General features: G+C 49.2%; 1 protein-coding gene across 2 annotated transcripts; it reads left to right on the top strand.

The window, feature by feature from the left end:
* Positions 1 to 9: 9 nt before the first annotated feature.
* On the top strand, positions 10 to 6,363 carry DYNLL2 (dynein light chain LC8-type 2). 2 transcript variants are annotated; one of them, XM_026081548.1, is made up of 3 exons: positions 10 to 54; positions 2,573 to 2,711; positions 4,460 to 6,363. In XM_026081548.1, the coding sequence occupies exons 2-3, from the start codon at positions 2,580 to 2,582 to the stop codon at positions 4,595 to 4,597; spliced, it is 270 nt and encodes an 89-aa protein (XP_025937333.1). In that variant the 5' UTR covers positions 10 to 54; positions 2,573 to 2,579; the 3' UTR covers positions 4,598 to 6,363. The 2 variants fall into 2 exon arrangements, with proteins under 2 accessions (XP_025937333.1, XP_025937331.1); XM_026081546.1 differs by lacking the exon at positions 10 to 54 and having other exon boundaries at positions 2,559 to 2,711.
* The last annotated feature ends 10,848 nt before the right edge of the window (positions 6,364 to 17,211 follow it).

Here is a 17,211-nt window from a genome sequence, read left to right as displayed (position 1 = left end):
ACCCTGGAGGGGAGGGTTGGGTGCTGGAGCTGTGCTTCTGCTGCTCTGGAGCAGGTGCTGCCATTTCCCCATACAGGGCTGGGCTTGGGTGGCAWGACCCTGAGGGCCGACCGTGGCTTGCGGTTCGGGGATTAGGTGTGTGCTTGGCAGTGCTGGGCTGCCTTGCAGGGGGAGCGCCTCTAACAGCATGGGGGCTGAGTCAGGGCTGGGGCCCCTCTCTGTGGTCTGCGGGTCAGCGTAAGGGGTGGCACATGGGAGCCGTAGCAGGCGCAGGGACCCTCCTTCCAGCAGCGCAGGCTGCAGCCGCCAGCCAGCCCCYGTCATGGCAGGCCTGCAAAGGCCGCTCTGCCCTGGAGCAGTGCGGTGCTGGGGAGGGCAGGCTGGCCGGCACTTGCAGATCTAGTGATGGATAATCATTTTTCTCCTCTCATACTGTTGGGCCTTGGTGGTGTGGGCCTGCGCTGAAATGCYCCTGGCCTAAACAACAAAGAAGCAAAATGCTTTCTGCAGGTTGCTTGATGACTGGCTGTGTAATGGTAAATGCCCTCTGAACTCAGTATATAGCAGGGGCATGTAAAGGCCTGATGTGCTTGAGACCTCAAAAACACCCTCTTTTCTTCCTAAAGAGGCTTTCCTAGAAAAAATGACCCCAAAGTGAATTTCTGCTGCTTTCCTTTTGCTGTGCCCTGGACCCCCAGAAGATTTTCTCTGAAGGAAACCAGTCTTCTGGGTAGTGAATCTAAATCCAGAGGCAGTTGATTTGGCTTTTCTTCATTATGTTTTGCCCTGCCAGGGTTGTTTCTGGGCCATAGGCTAAAACCCACTGGTTTAAATCACAGCACAGAAGGAAACAAACTGACTGGAAATGTTTTCCTCAGAGCTGTGATAGAGGCATGTGCTCTCTATTGGCATTTGAGCTCAGTTTCTGTCATTCTTCCTGATGTTATTAGTGTATGCTAATAGCAGTGCTCTATTAAACATTGTATCTAAAATGTATAAATTAAGGTCGCAATTGAAGTCTTCAACTGCAGGCAGAGTAAAGAATTGAAGTATTGTAATCATAGGGTTGCARTTATGTAACTGGATTCTCTTTCTCTGGTTAGCAGGCTCATTTAATTGCTGTAACAAAGCTACTCCTTCAGTTTTCTGGGACTGTTCCAGGAAGCAATCATTGCAGCAGATTTTCTCCACTCATCAGTGGAGCTAAAAATGTGTAGTTTCACTACTTCAAAACATCTTTGGTAGTATAGCTCAAGACTTGCAGCACTGTAGAAGAGTTTAGTAAACTTAATGGTGCTCTCCAAGCTTAATTGGAGGCACTCTTTGCCATGAAAAGGCTTAGTCTCACAGTTTTAATGTACTCTGGCAAGTACTGCTGCCAAGGTGACCAGCAGTGGTCCTTCTCAGCCCAGGCCTTCTTTCCCTGATTAGGCCCCCCAGATAACATGTGCCTTGCTGGCTGGGCCTTGTGGGGTTTGGGAGCAACGGGCCTGGTGTCCTAAGTGGGGGTTGGAGCATGCTGGCCAGCRGTAGGACTGCAGAGGGCTGCTTTGCTAGTGCATGCATTTGGGACCTTTGCTGGAAGCAGGGCTGGGATTGCAAAGTAACCCACTTGCTGTGGCAATATGAACTGCATGGGAAACTTCCCAGTGCTGAACACCTCCCTGAAAAGGCCATGGAAGACCTGCATRTAAACAGCTCCACACTGACTGGTACAAAACACCTTAGCCCCCTTCACCCTGTGAGGTAGTTAAATGCTTAGCTCAAATGTGCCACTTCCTGGTTTCTTAAAGGATGTGCAGTACTGGCACGCTGGTTTCCAGGACCTGTGTTGTGGCTCATGTGCAGAGGGAGGAAAACTGGAGGCCATTTCCTAGGGCCCTGGCTGTGCCAGCTCTGTGGTGGGGCTTCCTTCCCCTTGCCTGTGTGCCTAGGCTGCAGCGTGGTGTTAACCTGTTCCTGGCTTCTCAGACCTGCTTTGTTCCATGTGAACTGCTGAAGTCTAGATTTCAGTGGCAAACCAGTGGTGAAGTGGGGGAATGACAGGCTGGATGTGGAAGAGCTCTCATTCTAGGCTGAACTAGCAACATAACTGCAACTCTTAGCATGGGGTGAAATAAAAGCATTGCTGCTGTTTAACATGCTTCCTGAGCCTTGGTGTTGGAGACAGGCAGTCTGGGGTCTCTTGCTTGCAAGGTTCTGAACAGATGAGGCTGGTGCACCTGGAAGGCAAACTTGGCTGTAGTTTATTGAAGTACAGGAGGGCTGTGTCTCTCTGCGGATCCTGTCTCCTCCCACCCAGTAAGCTTTTTCTGCATGTGTTTAATGCAGGTGGTGGTGTTGGACTCTCTGGTCTAACCTCCAGGCTGTGCCAGTGCTACAGTGTTCCAGCTGTAAGGAGAACCCTCATCTGGGACTACTGTAGGCTGCCCTGAAAACCTCGCTCGGGGTRCAATAGGGGTTTTGTAGTGTTAGCTTGTGACACAGCCTGCCATAGAAAGGACAACCTCTGATGCACTGGAGAACTCTCCTCTCTTGGGAAGGGATTAAAGGAATCTATGTTCTGCCTTAGGTTCACAATGTCTGACAGAAAGGCTGTGATCAAGAATGCGGACATGTCCGAGGACATGCAGCAGGATGCTGTAGACTGTGCTACACAGGCAATGGAGAAGTACAACATAGAAAAGGACATTGCAGCATACATAAAGAAGGTAACGAAGGGGACAGGGGGCTGCTCTGGCTGAGACTTACTGAAGCACTTCTGTATGTGTGCCTGTCATGGGTCTGAGTGTCTGTCTGAGACTTCATAGCTCCCTGTTTGGAGGGAGAAAATGCTTTTTTTGCTGCTTTACTACTATTGCCAAGAGTATGGAGTGACTTCTACAAGGTCAGAGGAAAGCTATGGCAGAGTGGGGCCTGGTCTGTTGCTCTGGCAGGCTCTGAGTGAATGGCATGACTGCTGTCCCTCTGGATTTGCCAGCCTAGAAAGAGCTGGCTGCAGTTGCTTGTTAGGACTTGTTCCACAGATGCTGCTGCTTAAACTTGACTTGCAGTAACAGTGCAGGGGTGGGATTACTCTGAAGTTTCACTCCGAAGTGGGTGTGCTGCCTAGCCTGGGCTAAACGCAGCTGTGCATGTGTAGTTCTGTTCCGCCATGTTTCTGKCATTGCGGTGGGTGGGTATGGAGGAGGATGGGGTCTTGTGTTAGCCAGCAGGATTGTGTGGAGATGCTGCTTTAAAAGCAATGCAGGTTGTCCTGACTCACAAGGAGGTGCCTGTTTACAGGAGGCCACCGGCTTCAGTCAYATGCTTGATAGTGTCTGGGGAGTTGTCGGTTCCCTCTGTGTAGCCACTTCTCCCTGTGGTCAGGCAAAGTGCTTTTGAGGGAGGAAAATGTGATTACCTAGGTCATGCAGTCCTGGCACCTGGGCTAGTTTGAGTCTTGCTTGTAATCTAAGCTTGAATATAAAGGATTCAAAGGTGTCTTATAACTTCCCAGATCACTTTGATCTGATGAGRCAAGACTTATCTCAAAGTGCTTGGGGCAGTGCAGCCTATACAGTGAATGAATGCAGCAAAAGACTTCCAAAAGTTTGGCTTTATTTCCTAAGAGTGTGTGTTGGGAGGAGGGAAGCAATAATTTGATGCACCTTCATGCCCTGGCAAGAAAGCTTTTCCTTACTTCAAAGGSTACCTGCAAAGAGCTTAAACTGACTTGCTGCTGTGTGAGGACTAACACTTGATTTAATCTTTGATGTTGAGTCTGTTCTTCTGGCTGTGTCTCAGGGGTGGGAAGGGTATTCTTGGGAGATGTGTATCAATTAGAGGGAGGAAAATGGTCTTTAACCCTTCTGTTCTCCCTGCCRAAAAAGAAAAGACTAAGCCAGCATTCAGCTTGCTCACCTCTGACCTCTCTTAGGTCTTCACATGCTGTCTGGCCTATGAATTTGCCTGCTCGTTCTTGCTGCAGATTCTTTCTCCTTTGTGAAGGAGAAGGGTCYTAAACAGTAGAAGCCAGACTTCCTTTTTTAGGTGACCTTTAAGCTCAAATGCCTTGCTAGAGCAGACATGCCAAAATCTTTTTTTATTTTTTTGTGAGTGGGCTTGGAATGGGAGAGGAGAAATGTTCCCTTGAGCTAGCCTACATGCATGGCTTGAATAGCACTTTACCAAGGAGAGCTCTTAAATCTGCTCTTTCTGCCCAGGGCTGGTGTGTGTGCAAAGTCTTAAGAGATGATTTACTTGTAGCAGATCACTCAAACAATCCAGTGCAGAGGTCTAGCTTGTCTCAGTCAGGACCTCCCTTAATACAATAGTGTCTTGCAATGGGGAATCTAAAGACGCTGCGGGTGGGAGGAGAAGCATTAGTGTATGAACAGAACCAGCTAAGAATCTGTGCTTAGAACTATTTTCATGTGGGCTTTCTTGGCCTTAACGCCTCTATTCTCTGTTTCTTCAGGAATTTGACAAGAAATACAACCCAACTTGGCACTGCATTGTTGGCAGAAACTTTGGCAGCTATGTAACACACGAGACAAAGCACTTCATCTATTTTTACTTGGGTCAGGTTGCAATTCTTCTCTTCAAGTCTGGATAGGAAGTAGGAGCAAGTGAAATTTGGACTGTAATGCACTGATGGCTGAAGCCACGACTCCCTTTAACATGGCTATGCCGCTGCATGGACTGTATACTATATTTAATGTGTATATGTTGCAGTAAAAATCTACTTCTGTTTAGTTGCCTGGGAAGAAGGCGGCATTTTTTGTTACTGCTTTTTTGGTTGTATTGCACTAGGAAAACCTGTAAATGCTTAAACAATGGCCTTTACGTGGGAAGAAATAAAACTATTCCACAACAGCTCCCTCAGTGGTAATTCCTTCTTTGACGCTGGGAAAACTTCTTTGGGCAGACCAAAAAAGACCTGTTGACTTCCTTATCAAGTTTTTAGACTGTTACTCTTGAAATGAGGAGCCATGCCAGTGTGAGCCTCTACCCACCCTGCAGACTGTAGAGAGCTGGCTCTCCCAGTAACCTCAGTGCAGGTACTTAGACCTTCCCTGAAAGTTGGTAGGGTGGCTCTTGTTAATGGGGTTTTCATCTAAAAGTTGAACTCCACCTTGGACTGTGATAAACACTCGCAGCTGGCACCCTCAGTGTTCTTTTTTCAGTGCCCATCACTGTATTTTTGGCTCTGCTGAAACATACTGAGCTAGACTTGTAAGCAACTCAGCTTGGTCTAGAAGACTTCAACAAACATCCCCTTTGAGTTGCTGGTGTGGAGCAGAAAGCAGCATGCTGTGGCTGAAGTCTTTAGACCTTGCTGCTAAGATCTAAGGCTGGCCATGTGGCCCATCCCCCAAATGGACTAGGCTATCAAATTGGTGACTACTGACAACAGCTTTATTTGGCATATTCTTAGCCAGTTGTCTCAACACTGCCTTAACTTGATGCTCTCCTTAAAGCAAGCTAGTCATGTGGAAGACTTGTAAGTGGCCACTGTCTCCTTTTATTTTCTGTAGCTGATAAGCTATTTCTGGAGGACTGTCCTCCATGTTCTGATATCTGCTTTTGTTCTTAAAGCACAGTACCAAGAAGTTAAATTTACATGTGATGTTTGTGTGAAGGAAACTCATGTGACATCTGCTTCAAAGGCAGAGAAAATGTCTTGGTCTCCAATAGGTTCAGCAGTGATGTTGTCTTAGTACGTACTGATTCTTGGATTAAACTGCAGGAAGTTATTTTATCTGGGTGGGAGAAATCCTGAAGGACAAAAATGCTGTGTGACGGCTAAGTAAATGTCTGGTGCTTGCAGTAAGGTCTATTTATTGGTTTGTTAACTAATACATAGACAATCATTTGGCTGGTGAGCCTGACTCATGTCTCTGGGATGAACTTGAGGTGGTGTTGGTAACAAGCCATTGCTTTTAATCACTACTGGGGGGAAAGGGCAGAGTGAGGGAGCTATTCATTGTGAAATGACTTGATGACCCAGGTTGACTACTTCCTGAAGTAAAAGTCCTTGTCTCTGTGCAAAATCCAAAGTATGCCTAATTTTGTAATATTGATAGAATCATGTTGTATCTAGAAAGAATGTAGCTGTCATAACTTCATGTTGATGGAAATGTCTGCACTGGGGGTAATGTGCCTTGGACTGTCTGGGGCACCCTTGTGGTCTTGTCTATTCAGAACTCCACTCTTGATCTGAAAGGATTGTTTTGGGTTCATTTTGTTTTTTTTTCCAAGCATGAGTCTAATGTGAACCTGTTCACAGTCTGTTGTGGAGCAAGATATGTTCCCTTCATAACTGCAATGGCTCAAATACCATTTATTTTTTTCAAACATTAAAGGTGAATTGACACATTTCAACAGCCTCTAGTTTCTTCATTGCTAGCTGTCCAAAGCAAAAAAACATTTGTCCAGAGTAAGCGAGCTGCAAGTTCTTTGGCCTGGATGATGCTGCTGATCCAAAGGAGGCAGGTTCATAGAGGGGGAGAAACTCAACCTGAACAGCGTTTGTGTCCCATCTGTGCTGGTGCTGACCTCCAGCTTGGCTCAAACACCAAACCAGAAGGATGGATCCTGGGGTGAGTTATCCTACTGCAACCCTAATGGGATGCTTTTGTGCCAAGTAACCTAGATATGAAGGCATTAGGGCTAGCCTCCTAATGACTTCAGAAAAACTCCCCTTACTATAGTGGCTAAGGTCCTGGCTCCTTTACGTGCTCAAAGGTCTTTCCTGCTTTGCAGGAAAGTAGATTGCCCCYTTGTGCTTCCTCCCTGAGCTTGGTTAAAAAAAAAAAAAAGGTGAGGTTCTGAAACACGGTTCCTAGTTGCCTGGAGCTCATGTGTTTAATTACCCCACACACACCTTCCCCAGGGGRGGTGGACTTGTCCTTAAACAAACCAACCCCCTTGGGTCTCTAGCTTGCTCTTGACACAACTTTATTGTGGATTTCTAGCCCCCCTGATATTTTGGAAAAGCTGTTGTGGGCTCTTAACTATGGTAGTGCAATAACCATGTAGCAGGACAGCAACATCTCAGCATGGGAAATAAGGGGGGGACTGAGCTGTAGACAAAAGCATGAGAATATCAAGCGGCTATAAAATGAGCTGACTCCCAGATTGGCTGTGTGTAACAAAACCATAGTACTACTAATCTAACTTGCACCTTACAATGTTAAAAAGCAGAGGTGGTTTCTACTTTAGAAGGAGCTGGGAGTGACACTCCTCCTCCACTCCTTCCTGAATAGTCCCAGCAAACCTTTTGGCTGGAAGTGTAGTTGCATGGCTTAAGATAYAGCCATGCTGCACTGAGGCGCTGCATTCCTGGCATGGCTAAGTCTGATTTAACGCTACTGCTCCCAGGAAAACTTTGCAGCCTCTGTGTCTGGAGTAGTTAAGCCCTCCTAGTGCACAGTGGGTCTTGGTCAAAGCAGGTGATATAATAAACTGGCTCACAAATGTCAGCTGGAGCACAGGAGGCTGCTAATCCAAATTTGAGATGAAAAAAACTTTTCTACTGCTAGTTCTGTCTGTTGGAAACCACGCTTTTTAATCGTGTATAGCTGTATCCAGTGATTCTAGTGCTGGTGTAAATGTGTCTGGAGCAGGGAGTGGAGAACCTGCCTGTGGCTGGAGGGACTGCGTTCTCTGGAACCATTTCAGGCAAGTAGAAAGTGGGTTTGTTGYTTCCCTAGATGTGTCACTGCAACAAAAGTCCCTGCTTCAGGCTAAAGAAAAAAGACTCTAGCTCACACCTTTAGCAATTAGGCAGTGAAACTGAGCCCTGCTCACCTTCCTGTAACCTGTGCAATGGACACCAGTCCTTTGTRTCCTCAGCCATTCTTTTAAATGATTTATTGTGTAGCGCTGGAGCTCTGGAGGCTGCAAACGGCCTAAAGTTAAGCAGCAGTTCCCTCTGTGTGGCTGCAAATGGGGTGAGACTTTACATGGAGTTTTCTGTCCCTGCTGCCTTCCCAGAGTGCTCCCCAGCAGCTGCCTGACAGTTTTTGGCTTTGACTTTTTCCATTGCCAGGCCCTGCTTTTGTCTCTGATTTCCACCCCATGCAGGTGTTCTGCATTAGGACTTGGAACATTAACTGTTTCTCTGCTGAAGAGGTTAAAGTCCCCAGGACTCCTGCTCAGCTTCAATGGAAGCATGAAACTATTTTGAAAGATCTGGATCTGGCATGGTGAATGGAAGGTATGTATCTGTGGGAGAAACAGCTGGAGAAAGAAACTGCTTCCAGATGTTTTCAGGCAAAAGTGCTATTTAAATGTAAATTCAATATACTGTTATTGTCCTGTTTTACCAGTGTTCTGAAAATGTTTAATTGAAGCAAAGTCCAAGATACTGGCTGCTGTTTGTGAATGGGGGTTTAGATGCAGGATGGTGTTTAGGGATGTGCATGTTCATTTGCTGTGGTTAACAGTGCGGTTCATGATTGGGGGGAATGTTACATTATTTTCTCTTTTACAAGCCAAGTTATTCAATTTTTCATGTAGAATATTTCTTCCAGATGTGGACTTATAAAAGCAAAGTTTTGTGAAACTGAAGAGTATATYGGCTCTTTTTGGTAGCTTTGCTACATGTGTGTAATTATTAGTTGTTATCTAGGGTTCCTTTTTCTGTGGAGGGAACATGGGGGAAAGCAGTGGGAGAAGATGTTTGTTTGCCAGCTTGCTCCCTGCCTCGCTGGCACAATATTATTTTTCCTCTGTGGCTGCCTGTGGCTTAGGGAAGGGACACGGCGACTGCGAGACCCTCCCGATGCTGGGCAATGCTGAACGCGGACTGGGCGCTGCAGCCTCGGGAGCACCAGGGCTTCATGTCAGTGCTCTCTTAYTTCTGTGCAGCAAAGTAGCTGTGTGGCACCACCATTTGCTGTGTTAATCTTTTCCAAGCATGTGGAAGGAATACTCATCTCTGAGTACTCCTTCCAGTACCCAAAGGACACGTTCCTTTTCACAGTGTTTTTGCAGGAGACTTGAGATGAACAGAGGAAACATGTTAAGCGTTTTTATCTTGCTTTCAGTCTCTGATTGGTAGATCCTTAGGAAGCCAGTGGCACTTTGTGAAGGAAGCAGGGCTGTTTCGTCCCTGCCCACCCGAGGCTTCCCTGGGTTTTGTTCTATTTATTGAGCAGTGATTCTGACACCTTTACCCAGACTGTGACTCATAGCAACAATGTCTATGTATAAGCCATGRTTCTCAGAGCACTTTATAGATACAGGAGCAGAGGAGCCAACTGTGTTTATAAAAAGATGATCAGATGTTTCCTCCCTTAGGGCAGTGTCTAGCTGAGGCTGAGTAATAACTCATTACCAATGAGACAAATAACTGCTTAGCATCAGGTCAGTGGCTTCATCAGCCCATCCTGTTAGTGACCCCAAACACCGCGTTTATCTGAGGGCTGCCCTGCGTGAACACCGGTGGTCTCAGGAGTGGTCTCTCGGCGTCAGGCACAGGAAGGGGAACAAGGGAGCACCTCGCCTCTCCTCTCCTCCGCAGAAGTCCTCTGTAAGAGGGCGTAACAGAGCAGGGAATTGCAGTGAAGCTGCCTATTGCCATGCTGAAGAACTGGGGTCTGGATTTCCTCAGCACTGCTAAATATTGCATCGGGGGAGCGGAGGAGTATGGGGATTGCTGTAAAAGCAGAACACAGTCTAGACTATGTCTTAAAACATCCATCAGGCCTGCATCAGCCTCTGTGTCCAGCTTGCCCTAGGCAGCCTCCAGATGGATGTTGCTTTTTTTTTTTTTTTTTTAGCATCTAGCTTCCCCCTTTTTGTGTTAAACTGCCTCAGACTCATGATTCCTTGAACCTGGAGGGACCAGCCCAGGAAGGCTCATTCTGTCCGCTCCTGATGTCTGCTGCTGATACAGACTTGCTGGGCTCCTGCTCTGGTCTCCTGGCCCTTCCCTTGCAGGAAGCCTGCAGCCAGCCTTAGTAGGTGCAACGCCAGGGAAGGCAACACCAGGCTCTGCTTCACTGCTTGGCAGGATTTGGCCCTGCATTAAGCTTAAAGGACAGTTTTATCGGGCCCTGATGTAGCTCATTTTCTCCTGCCTGTGGAAGGAGGTTGTTTTAGTGGCTTCGTGCTCCTTGTCTTTTTGTCCTTAAAGCAAAGGCACCAGACCTCTCTGTGGCCTGGTGGAAAAATCTATAATGGGCCATCGCAGTGTGCCGTAAAGGCACTCAGAGCACCGCGGGGGCTGCGGGCGCCTGGTGGGAAGAGTCACGCTCCCAGATGTGCCCCGTCTCAGCGTGCTCCTGCCCGGCTGGCAGTGAAGTAGCCTTTGCTCACAGGTCTCCCTCAAGGGCTGGTGTTCAGGAGCAGGTGCTGAGGGGCAGCAGAGAGCAGGGCCAGCTCCAGTTCTACAGCCACAGCAGGCCTCGCTGGGGCTGGGACCCCTGCGGTCCTGGTCGGAGGCTTTCCTCAGCCAGCTCCTGCTCAAACGCCATTCTCTGGCTCGGCCGCCCCAGCCCTGCCCTCCCCTGCCCCATGCGATGGCATCTTTCCATTTCCTTTGTTCCCTTCCTTGCTTGCAAGTCTCTGCTGATTTATGGCGGTTGCTCGGCAGCCTGACTGCGACTCACCTGCTCGCCCAGGCCCAGCTGGGCTTCGTGCCCTCTCCAGGGCTGTGGGCTCGCAGGGGTGGCTTGGCCTCCCCTGGCTCCTGGCCAGCAGGGTTTAAAGGAGAGATCCCAGCTGCCCCGTGCAATAGGGCTCCTCACATTTAAGCATGTGCACGGCCTTTTCTTTCTCCTTCCAGCCCGGGTGTGAATGAAGTGCTTTCAGTGGGAGGAGAGAGCTGGGAACCGTTCTCTCGCCTTGCATTGGTTACAGCCCATAAAAATATCCAAGGAATTTGCCACAGTGGTCCCTTGCTCTCATTCAGCTTCAGTCAAAGCCAGCCTTTGTTCCCAGTGCCACAGCCAGCAAGGCTGACGCGTTGTACAGGGCTGGGATCCGCAAAGCCGCTTGCGTGCTCCCGCTGAGCACACCGATCTCTGCGACTGCACAAGCAGCTTCCACCCCCTCTCAGGCCAGAGGCAGCAACACTGTACCAGACCGTAAGGAAAGTGTTTTCCACTGTCTAAGCACAGCATCAAGAGCAAAACCACCCCAGAATCAAGAGTTATGGAAGGAGGCMTCCCTGCTATGTCACCCCAAGCTAGAGGAGACTTGGAGTGCTAGTCCTTGCTTTGCACGGGCCGTACTCAGGGCTTGGGGTGCCACTCCCGGGTTATCATTATGAACTTGCTGCAGGCGGATGGAGGAAAGTGCCAGGAGGCAGGAGCTGCTCGCGAGCCTTTTCTGCGTCATGAAATCCCGCAGAACAGTCCCTCCTCTGTCGATGTCCCTGGGCTGTCCCACCTGGCTCCGCTGAGCACAGGCAAATACCAATGACCCATCTTGCCCACTTGGTGGGAAACTGCTGCCAAACTGGGGCTGAACCAAAGGATGAGCACAAGTTCTTTGGACACCAGTCTGGGGTAAGCAGCACAAAAATCCAGGACAAAGTAAAAGGAGATAGTTCACCCAGCAGTTCAGTGCATCGTGATACACGCTGTACAAACAGAGCTTTAGCCCTGTGCTTCCGAAGCTGGGTCAGAGGGACGGAAATCCCTTCTCACACAGATATTTTGCCACGAGCAAGAGGTGGTGTTCAGTTACAAACTTTTTATTTAACCTGCACCCATCTTGCCCAGTTCCCCGCATGGCTGTGCCGCCCTCCTGCTGTCTCACGGAGGCAGGCTGAGCACGAGGCTGCTCCCGGCAGAAAAAGGACAGAGGGCTGACAAAACGCCAGCCGCTCGCAGGATATGCCTCCGCTGCAGCCTTCATACAAGCAGCTGGCACCCAGCCCAGAACATGGCTCTGGAAAAAATAAATGCTTTTTCTGTTTTTGAGGAAAGCCCAAAACCCTTCGACAAGGACAAAAACTTTTCCCAAATCCTTTTTTTTTAAGTCCTATTTTCTCCAAGAGACAAATATGACCTAGCAGAAAGTGCCTGACCTGCTCTGCTCCTCTGTGGCCTGTCGATCAGGATGGATAGGGTAAATTTGGACCCGTAGTGCCTAAATCGCAAAATGCCCCCTCTGAAACAGAGGCTTGCTGGGGGGCCTGACGGCTGGTGCCGGCATGGCCCCCTTCCAGCGGGGTCCCCCCCGATGGGGGCTCTGATTCCCCCTGCCTTGCCGCATCCTGTAATTAGCACAGCAGAAGAAAACTGTTGGGTGACTCAGCAGGTGCCGCTTGCCAGGCCAGCGCTTTAATGGYTATGACTGTCCTGCAGCAAGACTGACATATGCAATTCAAGCAGAGCCTGGGTTGCCTTAAGATACTGTGTTACTTAAATAATTTATAGAAAATCATTAAGCAATTAAATCTGGCAGATCTCTCATCATATAAAAAGCAGCTTGAATCCTGTGCAGTAAACAGGGCAAGGCTTCCCATCCTTTTTGGATGTTGTCTTGGAATCTAACTCCAATCCTTACTTCAGAATAACTATAATTATCTCTAATTGCCATTATTGTTTAACATTTTTAGCGTTTGCAAGTGAAAACTGTTACAGTTTTCCATGCAGATACAATCAGTAGCCAGGGTTCACAATGAAAGCAATTAAAATCCTGTGATTATTACAAGCCTACATGTCTATGCAACAGCTTCAATCTGCATAAYGTGCCAAGACGTAGGCTAGAAACTCAGACAAATTTAGCATTTATTTAGTAACCCAGCAAAGCTACTACCTCTTGCTGTCTCCAATGATTTGCATCTACGGCACTTTTTGGAAGGACAAGAGTGTTGAGGGGAGGAGAAAGAAAGCATTTTCTAGAATACAACCCTGGAGAATATAGCAAAGATAAAATTATGCACATGAATTATGCATATGAATTATGATTTCACTCCTATTTTTGTTGGGATTAGCTCATGTTTGGTGTTCATCGCTGGCAGATTGCTGGCAGTTCGGCAGCTCGCAGAGCGCTCTCTCCAAGTCCCAGCAGGTCGCTGCAGCTTTCGGTCTCGTGTTCCCCTCAGTGGCTGAGAGCTGCCACTTTCCAGCAGCAGCAGCCTCAGGTGGGTTTCCAGATCTTCTTGGAAATCAAACCCACTGTCAGAGATGACAGCCTATGCTCTTTAACAGATTTCAGGTCTGGAGCAAACAATTTCCCTGTGTTGATTTATGGCACCTCTTCTGAAAACATGCAATAGAGGAAAACTGATTTAGTTTTATAGGCTGTGGGGAAAATATCTCAACTTTAAGGTGTAATTTTTTTGGAGATCTACCTAAGGGAAGAGGACATCCAGTTCCTATTAACTGTTTGGATCAGTTCTCAGTGAATGGGCTGTTCATGGCCTTTGGGCAGCCCTGTAAGATCAGACCCTGAAGACAGCGGAGGCGTTTGCAGGCTCAGCAGCCCCAAACGAGGCTGCTTGCCAGGGAGGCAGGCACGGGAATGTCCATGTTCATCAGGTCCTGGGAAGAGACAGCCAGGGGCAGAGGAGCGCAAGGGAATCCCCAGGCAGCAGCYGAGGTACCTATGGCTCCTATGGGTACCAAGGGGGACACGATGGCTGACTGTGGTACCAACGGTGTTTCCAAAATCACTGCACCRGATCCACCTGCAGTTCCTAGCATGCAGTCAATTTAGGCAATTTTAAATAAGTCTAGTAGTTCTTCAAYGCAGAAATAGCTTTGTAAATCAGGTGCTTCAGCCGAGGTTTTCAGGAGGGCTGGGTGGCCTCCTCAGACCACAGGGTGTTTCCATTTAAAACAAGGTTTAATGGTGTGGGGGTTTTTTTTGTTGTTTTTTTTCTTTCTGCCCAGAATTACCCTAATTATCCAACTCAGCAGGGCACCTGTGGCCGGGGCGAGGGCCCGGAATGTGCTTCTGGACAAGGATGTGGTGCTTGGGAAACCGAGCAGCAGCCCTGGCCCGGGGCAGACGGGGGGAGCCAGGGCTGCAGGCAGCGCGCGTGCCCCGTCCCGGCGGTGCAGCCCRGCGCTGCGCAAGGCGAGGGCCGGGGAGGCCGGCGGATGCTCCCCGCCTGCGCGCTTCCCTGGCCACGCCGCACGTTGTCTCCCGCCCCGCTGCTGCCGTGGAGTAACGTTCCTGACAGCTCCAGCAGTTGCTTATACGGGAAAACGAGATTAGGAAAGTATTTCAAGTATCTGTGTCTGTCCTTCAGCGGAAAACAAGCCTGGAGCCGGCAGTGTTTGTCCCATCAGCCAGGGCCCGCGGCTTGGGAAAACAGAGCCGAAAAGCACYGCGGGAGACTGTTGGCACCGGTGGAGATGGTGCTAACTACCAGCGCTGAATTTGTGCATGCTTCTGGAGACTGGTGAATGTTTAGCATAAGCCAGGCCGGGCAGTTCACTAAATCTCCCTCTCTGAATATCCCAGGAATCAAGTATCTGTGCGCACGTGCTTCCAGGCATCCCACCGCAGACACTGAGCCACGGTGGCCTCCCCGGGRCAGGTCCGCCCGGCCCACGCCAGCACCGGGCTTCGCTGCCGGCACGTTTGCATGCGGTGTTCACCCCCCTTAGCAAACCCCTCGGGGAGAGGGAGCCGCTGCCCTGCGGTCGGCCCGAGCTCCCCAGGAGCTCGGCGTGCGAGGGAGCGTTGAGAAGCGCGGCCTGGGTTCAGTGTGTCGGCCGCCCCGGTGTCGGACTGCCCTGCATCGCTGTGCGCGCGGAGCCAGCTCGCTCCTCAGCCCTGCTGCTCGCTCGCTCTCCAACCTGAGCGAGTCGCGTTCAGATCGCTGCGACTCGGTTTCTCCACCTGTAAAGCGGCCCTGCTGCTGCCGAGCTGGTGTCCTGGGGACTGTGGAGCTCGTGTCACTGGTGTGTGCAACGCRCAGCGCTCCTTCGCAGGGGAGAAGGCAACGCTCTTGTAATTATTACAGTCACGTTGACTTCCCGGGATGTATAAGCACGACAGAGGAGCAGGGATTTTTCTAGGTTCCAAGGTTTCACCTGCTTTGAAGTCACGCTGATACAAAGTGAAAAGTCAGTAAATTTGGGCAGTTCCAGGAATGAGGAACAGAGGCAGAACTGTGGAAAAGAGCTGTGTCTAGGAAACCCTTGGATTGAAAACCCCCCAAAATTCTGATTTGAATTTTGGGCAAGTTATTCTCCCAGGACAGTAAGATTAAGATGAACTCGCTCCGTTTTGCCTTCTATAGGAACAGACATAGCTGACAAATCTGAAATGCAAGGAGGCAGCGAGAAGTGGTAGCAGCTCGCAGGTCATCATTTTGTGAAAATCAGCGGGTAACTTCAGTGCCCTCGAGCTCTCTATCACGGCTCCTGTTTAGTTTGACTTCCCTGTGGCAGCTGTCACCATCCCTGGATTATCAAACCACCTGCCTGAATTTCAAGGAACTCATCCATTTATTCAACAGGAATATCATTTTCTGGGAACTCTCAGGGGCCTTGAAATAAGAGCATCTGAAACGGGGATTTCTGCTGAGCGGTGCTTACGCTGTCGGAGCTGGCATTTTCCTTGGTCTTGGATGTCTGCTCAGGCTGTGTCATGTTTTCCCCTGCTTGGGGGGTTCTGTGGGCTCGGGCGCTGCACAGAGGTATTTCTCATTTAAGCTGTAACCATCCAGGGTTCACAAAATGTTACCCCGTGGGAATGCCTCCAAGTGCTGCGGGTCGGTCCGGTTCATCCCAGGGATTTGACATTCCCTTAGCCCTGCCATAGGTTGTCAAGCCTTTGATTTAGCTGAATATTCTCCTGGCTTATTGCATGTGCATGGTTTGGCGTATTATTCGTGTCGGTGGATCACACCCTGCTGCCCTTCGACGGGGGAAAGCAACCCTTTGAACGCCTCAGACGGGTGGCAGGGTTCAGAAGCAGGGTCCCCCGGGGGAGCCCGCGCAGAGCTGGAGCGCGACGGCTGGCACCACCAGCAGCAGAAAGGGATCCAGGTAACACAGCCCTGGGGACAACACTCTCTCCGCACGTTTTTAAGCCGAACGTGGCTCCTGAGATCAACACAAAAGGAGATTTCTCTGCAGTCAGGGGAACCGTCCTTTCCACGTTCTTCCCTGGGACCTTCAAACGAGTTCAGGAATCCAATTCCCGCTAATTTAAGTTGCTTTGAAAATACCAACCTAAAATTTTAATTATGGCACCCTGTGATGTAGGTGAGGAAAGAACCCACCAGACTGTACCTGCCTTGTTTCCCTAAGGTAGGAGTTTTCATGATTTATTAAGACTTACATTTTTAACAATGTTATGTTGGTTAATGCTGGAAGATGTTCCTGCAATTAATGAAAATTTCATAGATTGACTGGGGAAGAAAGAGACCATTTTATGTCCCCTTCCAGATGGCCCAAACCAGCTGCTCACTTTTTTCTTTGAACTGCGAGTCTAATGACTTCTATGTCCTTTGAAGTCTCTCTCTGTGCTGCTGAACCAGATGTATTTGCATGATAGTAGCTGAGCGTGTTTAACAGYGGCAAACCTGTGCTATTTTCCCTCATGGCCACTTCTGGATACTGCACAATGTTGCCTCTGGTCTGGGGTTTTTGAGGGGTGGGTAAACATGAAGGCTTACCAGGCGCTGGTAAAATTTGCCTTGGTGTTACTTTGCCGGCTTCAGTGGAGTTAGTCCCTAAATGGGGACAGACAGATTTCTGGCTGGTTTGGTTGCTTTATAAACCCACACAGTGGTTTCAGTCTTGTGTCAAGAGATTTATTATGGCCTTACAGAAGTGGGGAGTGCTGTCAAAAGGCAAATTTCAGCACCGTTTTAAAAACAGAGGACAATAAGTAAGGGCTTGAAGTATGTATTAAGAAGTTTTAAAAATAATAAATCACAAAATAAAATGGTGACAAAAGGAACAAAACCAAAAAAGTCCCCGACTGTGGGTTTGGTAGAACTTTATGCTAAGCAGGGAAGTTGGGAAGGCAAAGCTGAAATTCCTGGCTTGGGAGTTTCAAAACCGAAGTGACTCTGCTTGAGCCGGTTCCCAGATGCTGCAAATCGCCGCAGAGCCACCAGTGCTGGCGGATGTCAGCTGCGGTCCGGGCCCCAGCGTGGTCACTCCGCTGAAGCCACAGCATTGCTGGCACGAGAAAAGCTTGCTGGGACGGAGCACAGACCACCGCTCCAGAGAGCAAAGGGGGGTGAGGGGGGCACGGGTGAGGGGGACGGGTCATTTTCTGCCTGGGCCGGCTGCTGAT

The sequence above is a fragment of the Apteryx rowi genome, unplaced genomic scaffold (assembly GCF_003343035.1).
Source record: "Apteryx rowi isolate R43461 unplaced genomic scaffold, aptRow1 scaffold_554, whole genome shotgun sequence".
NCBI classification, from domain to species: Eukaryota; Metazoa; Chordata; class Aves; order Apterygiformes; family Apterygidae; genus Apteryx; species Apteryx rowi.
Note: the sequence above shows the minus strand (reverse complement) of the source record. Positions and strands in the feature narration are given on the sequence as shown.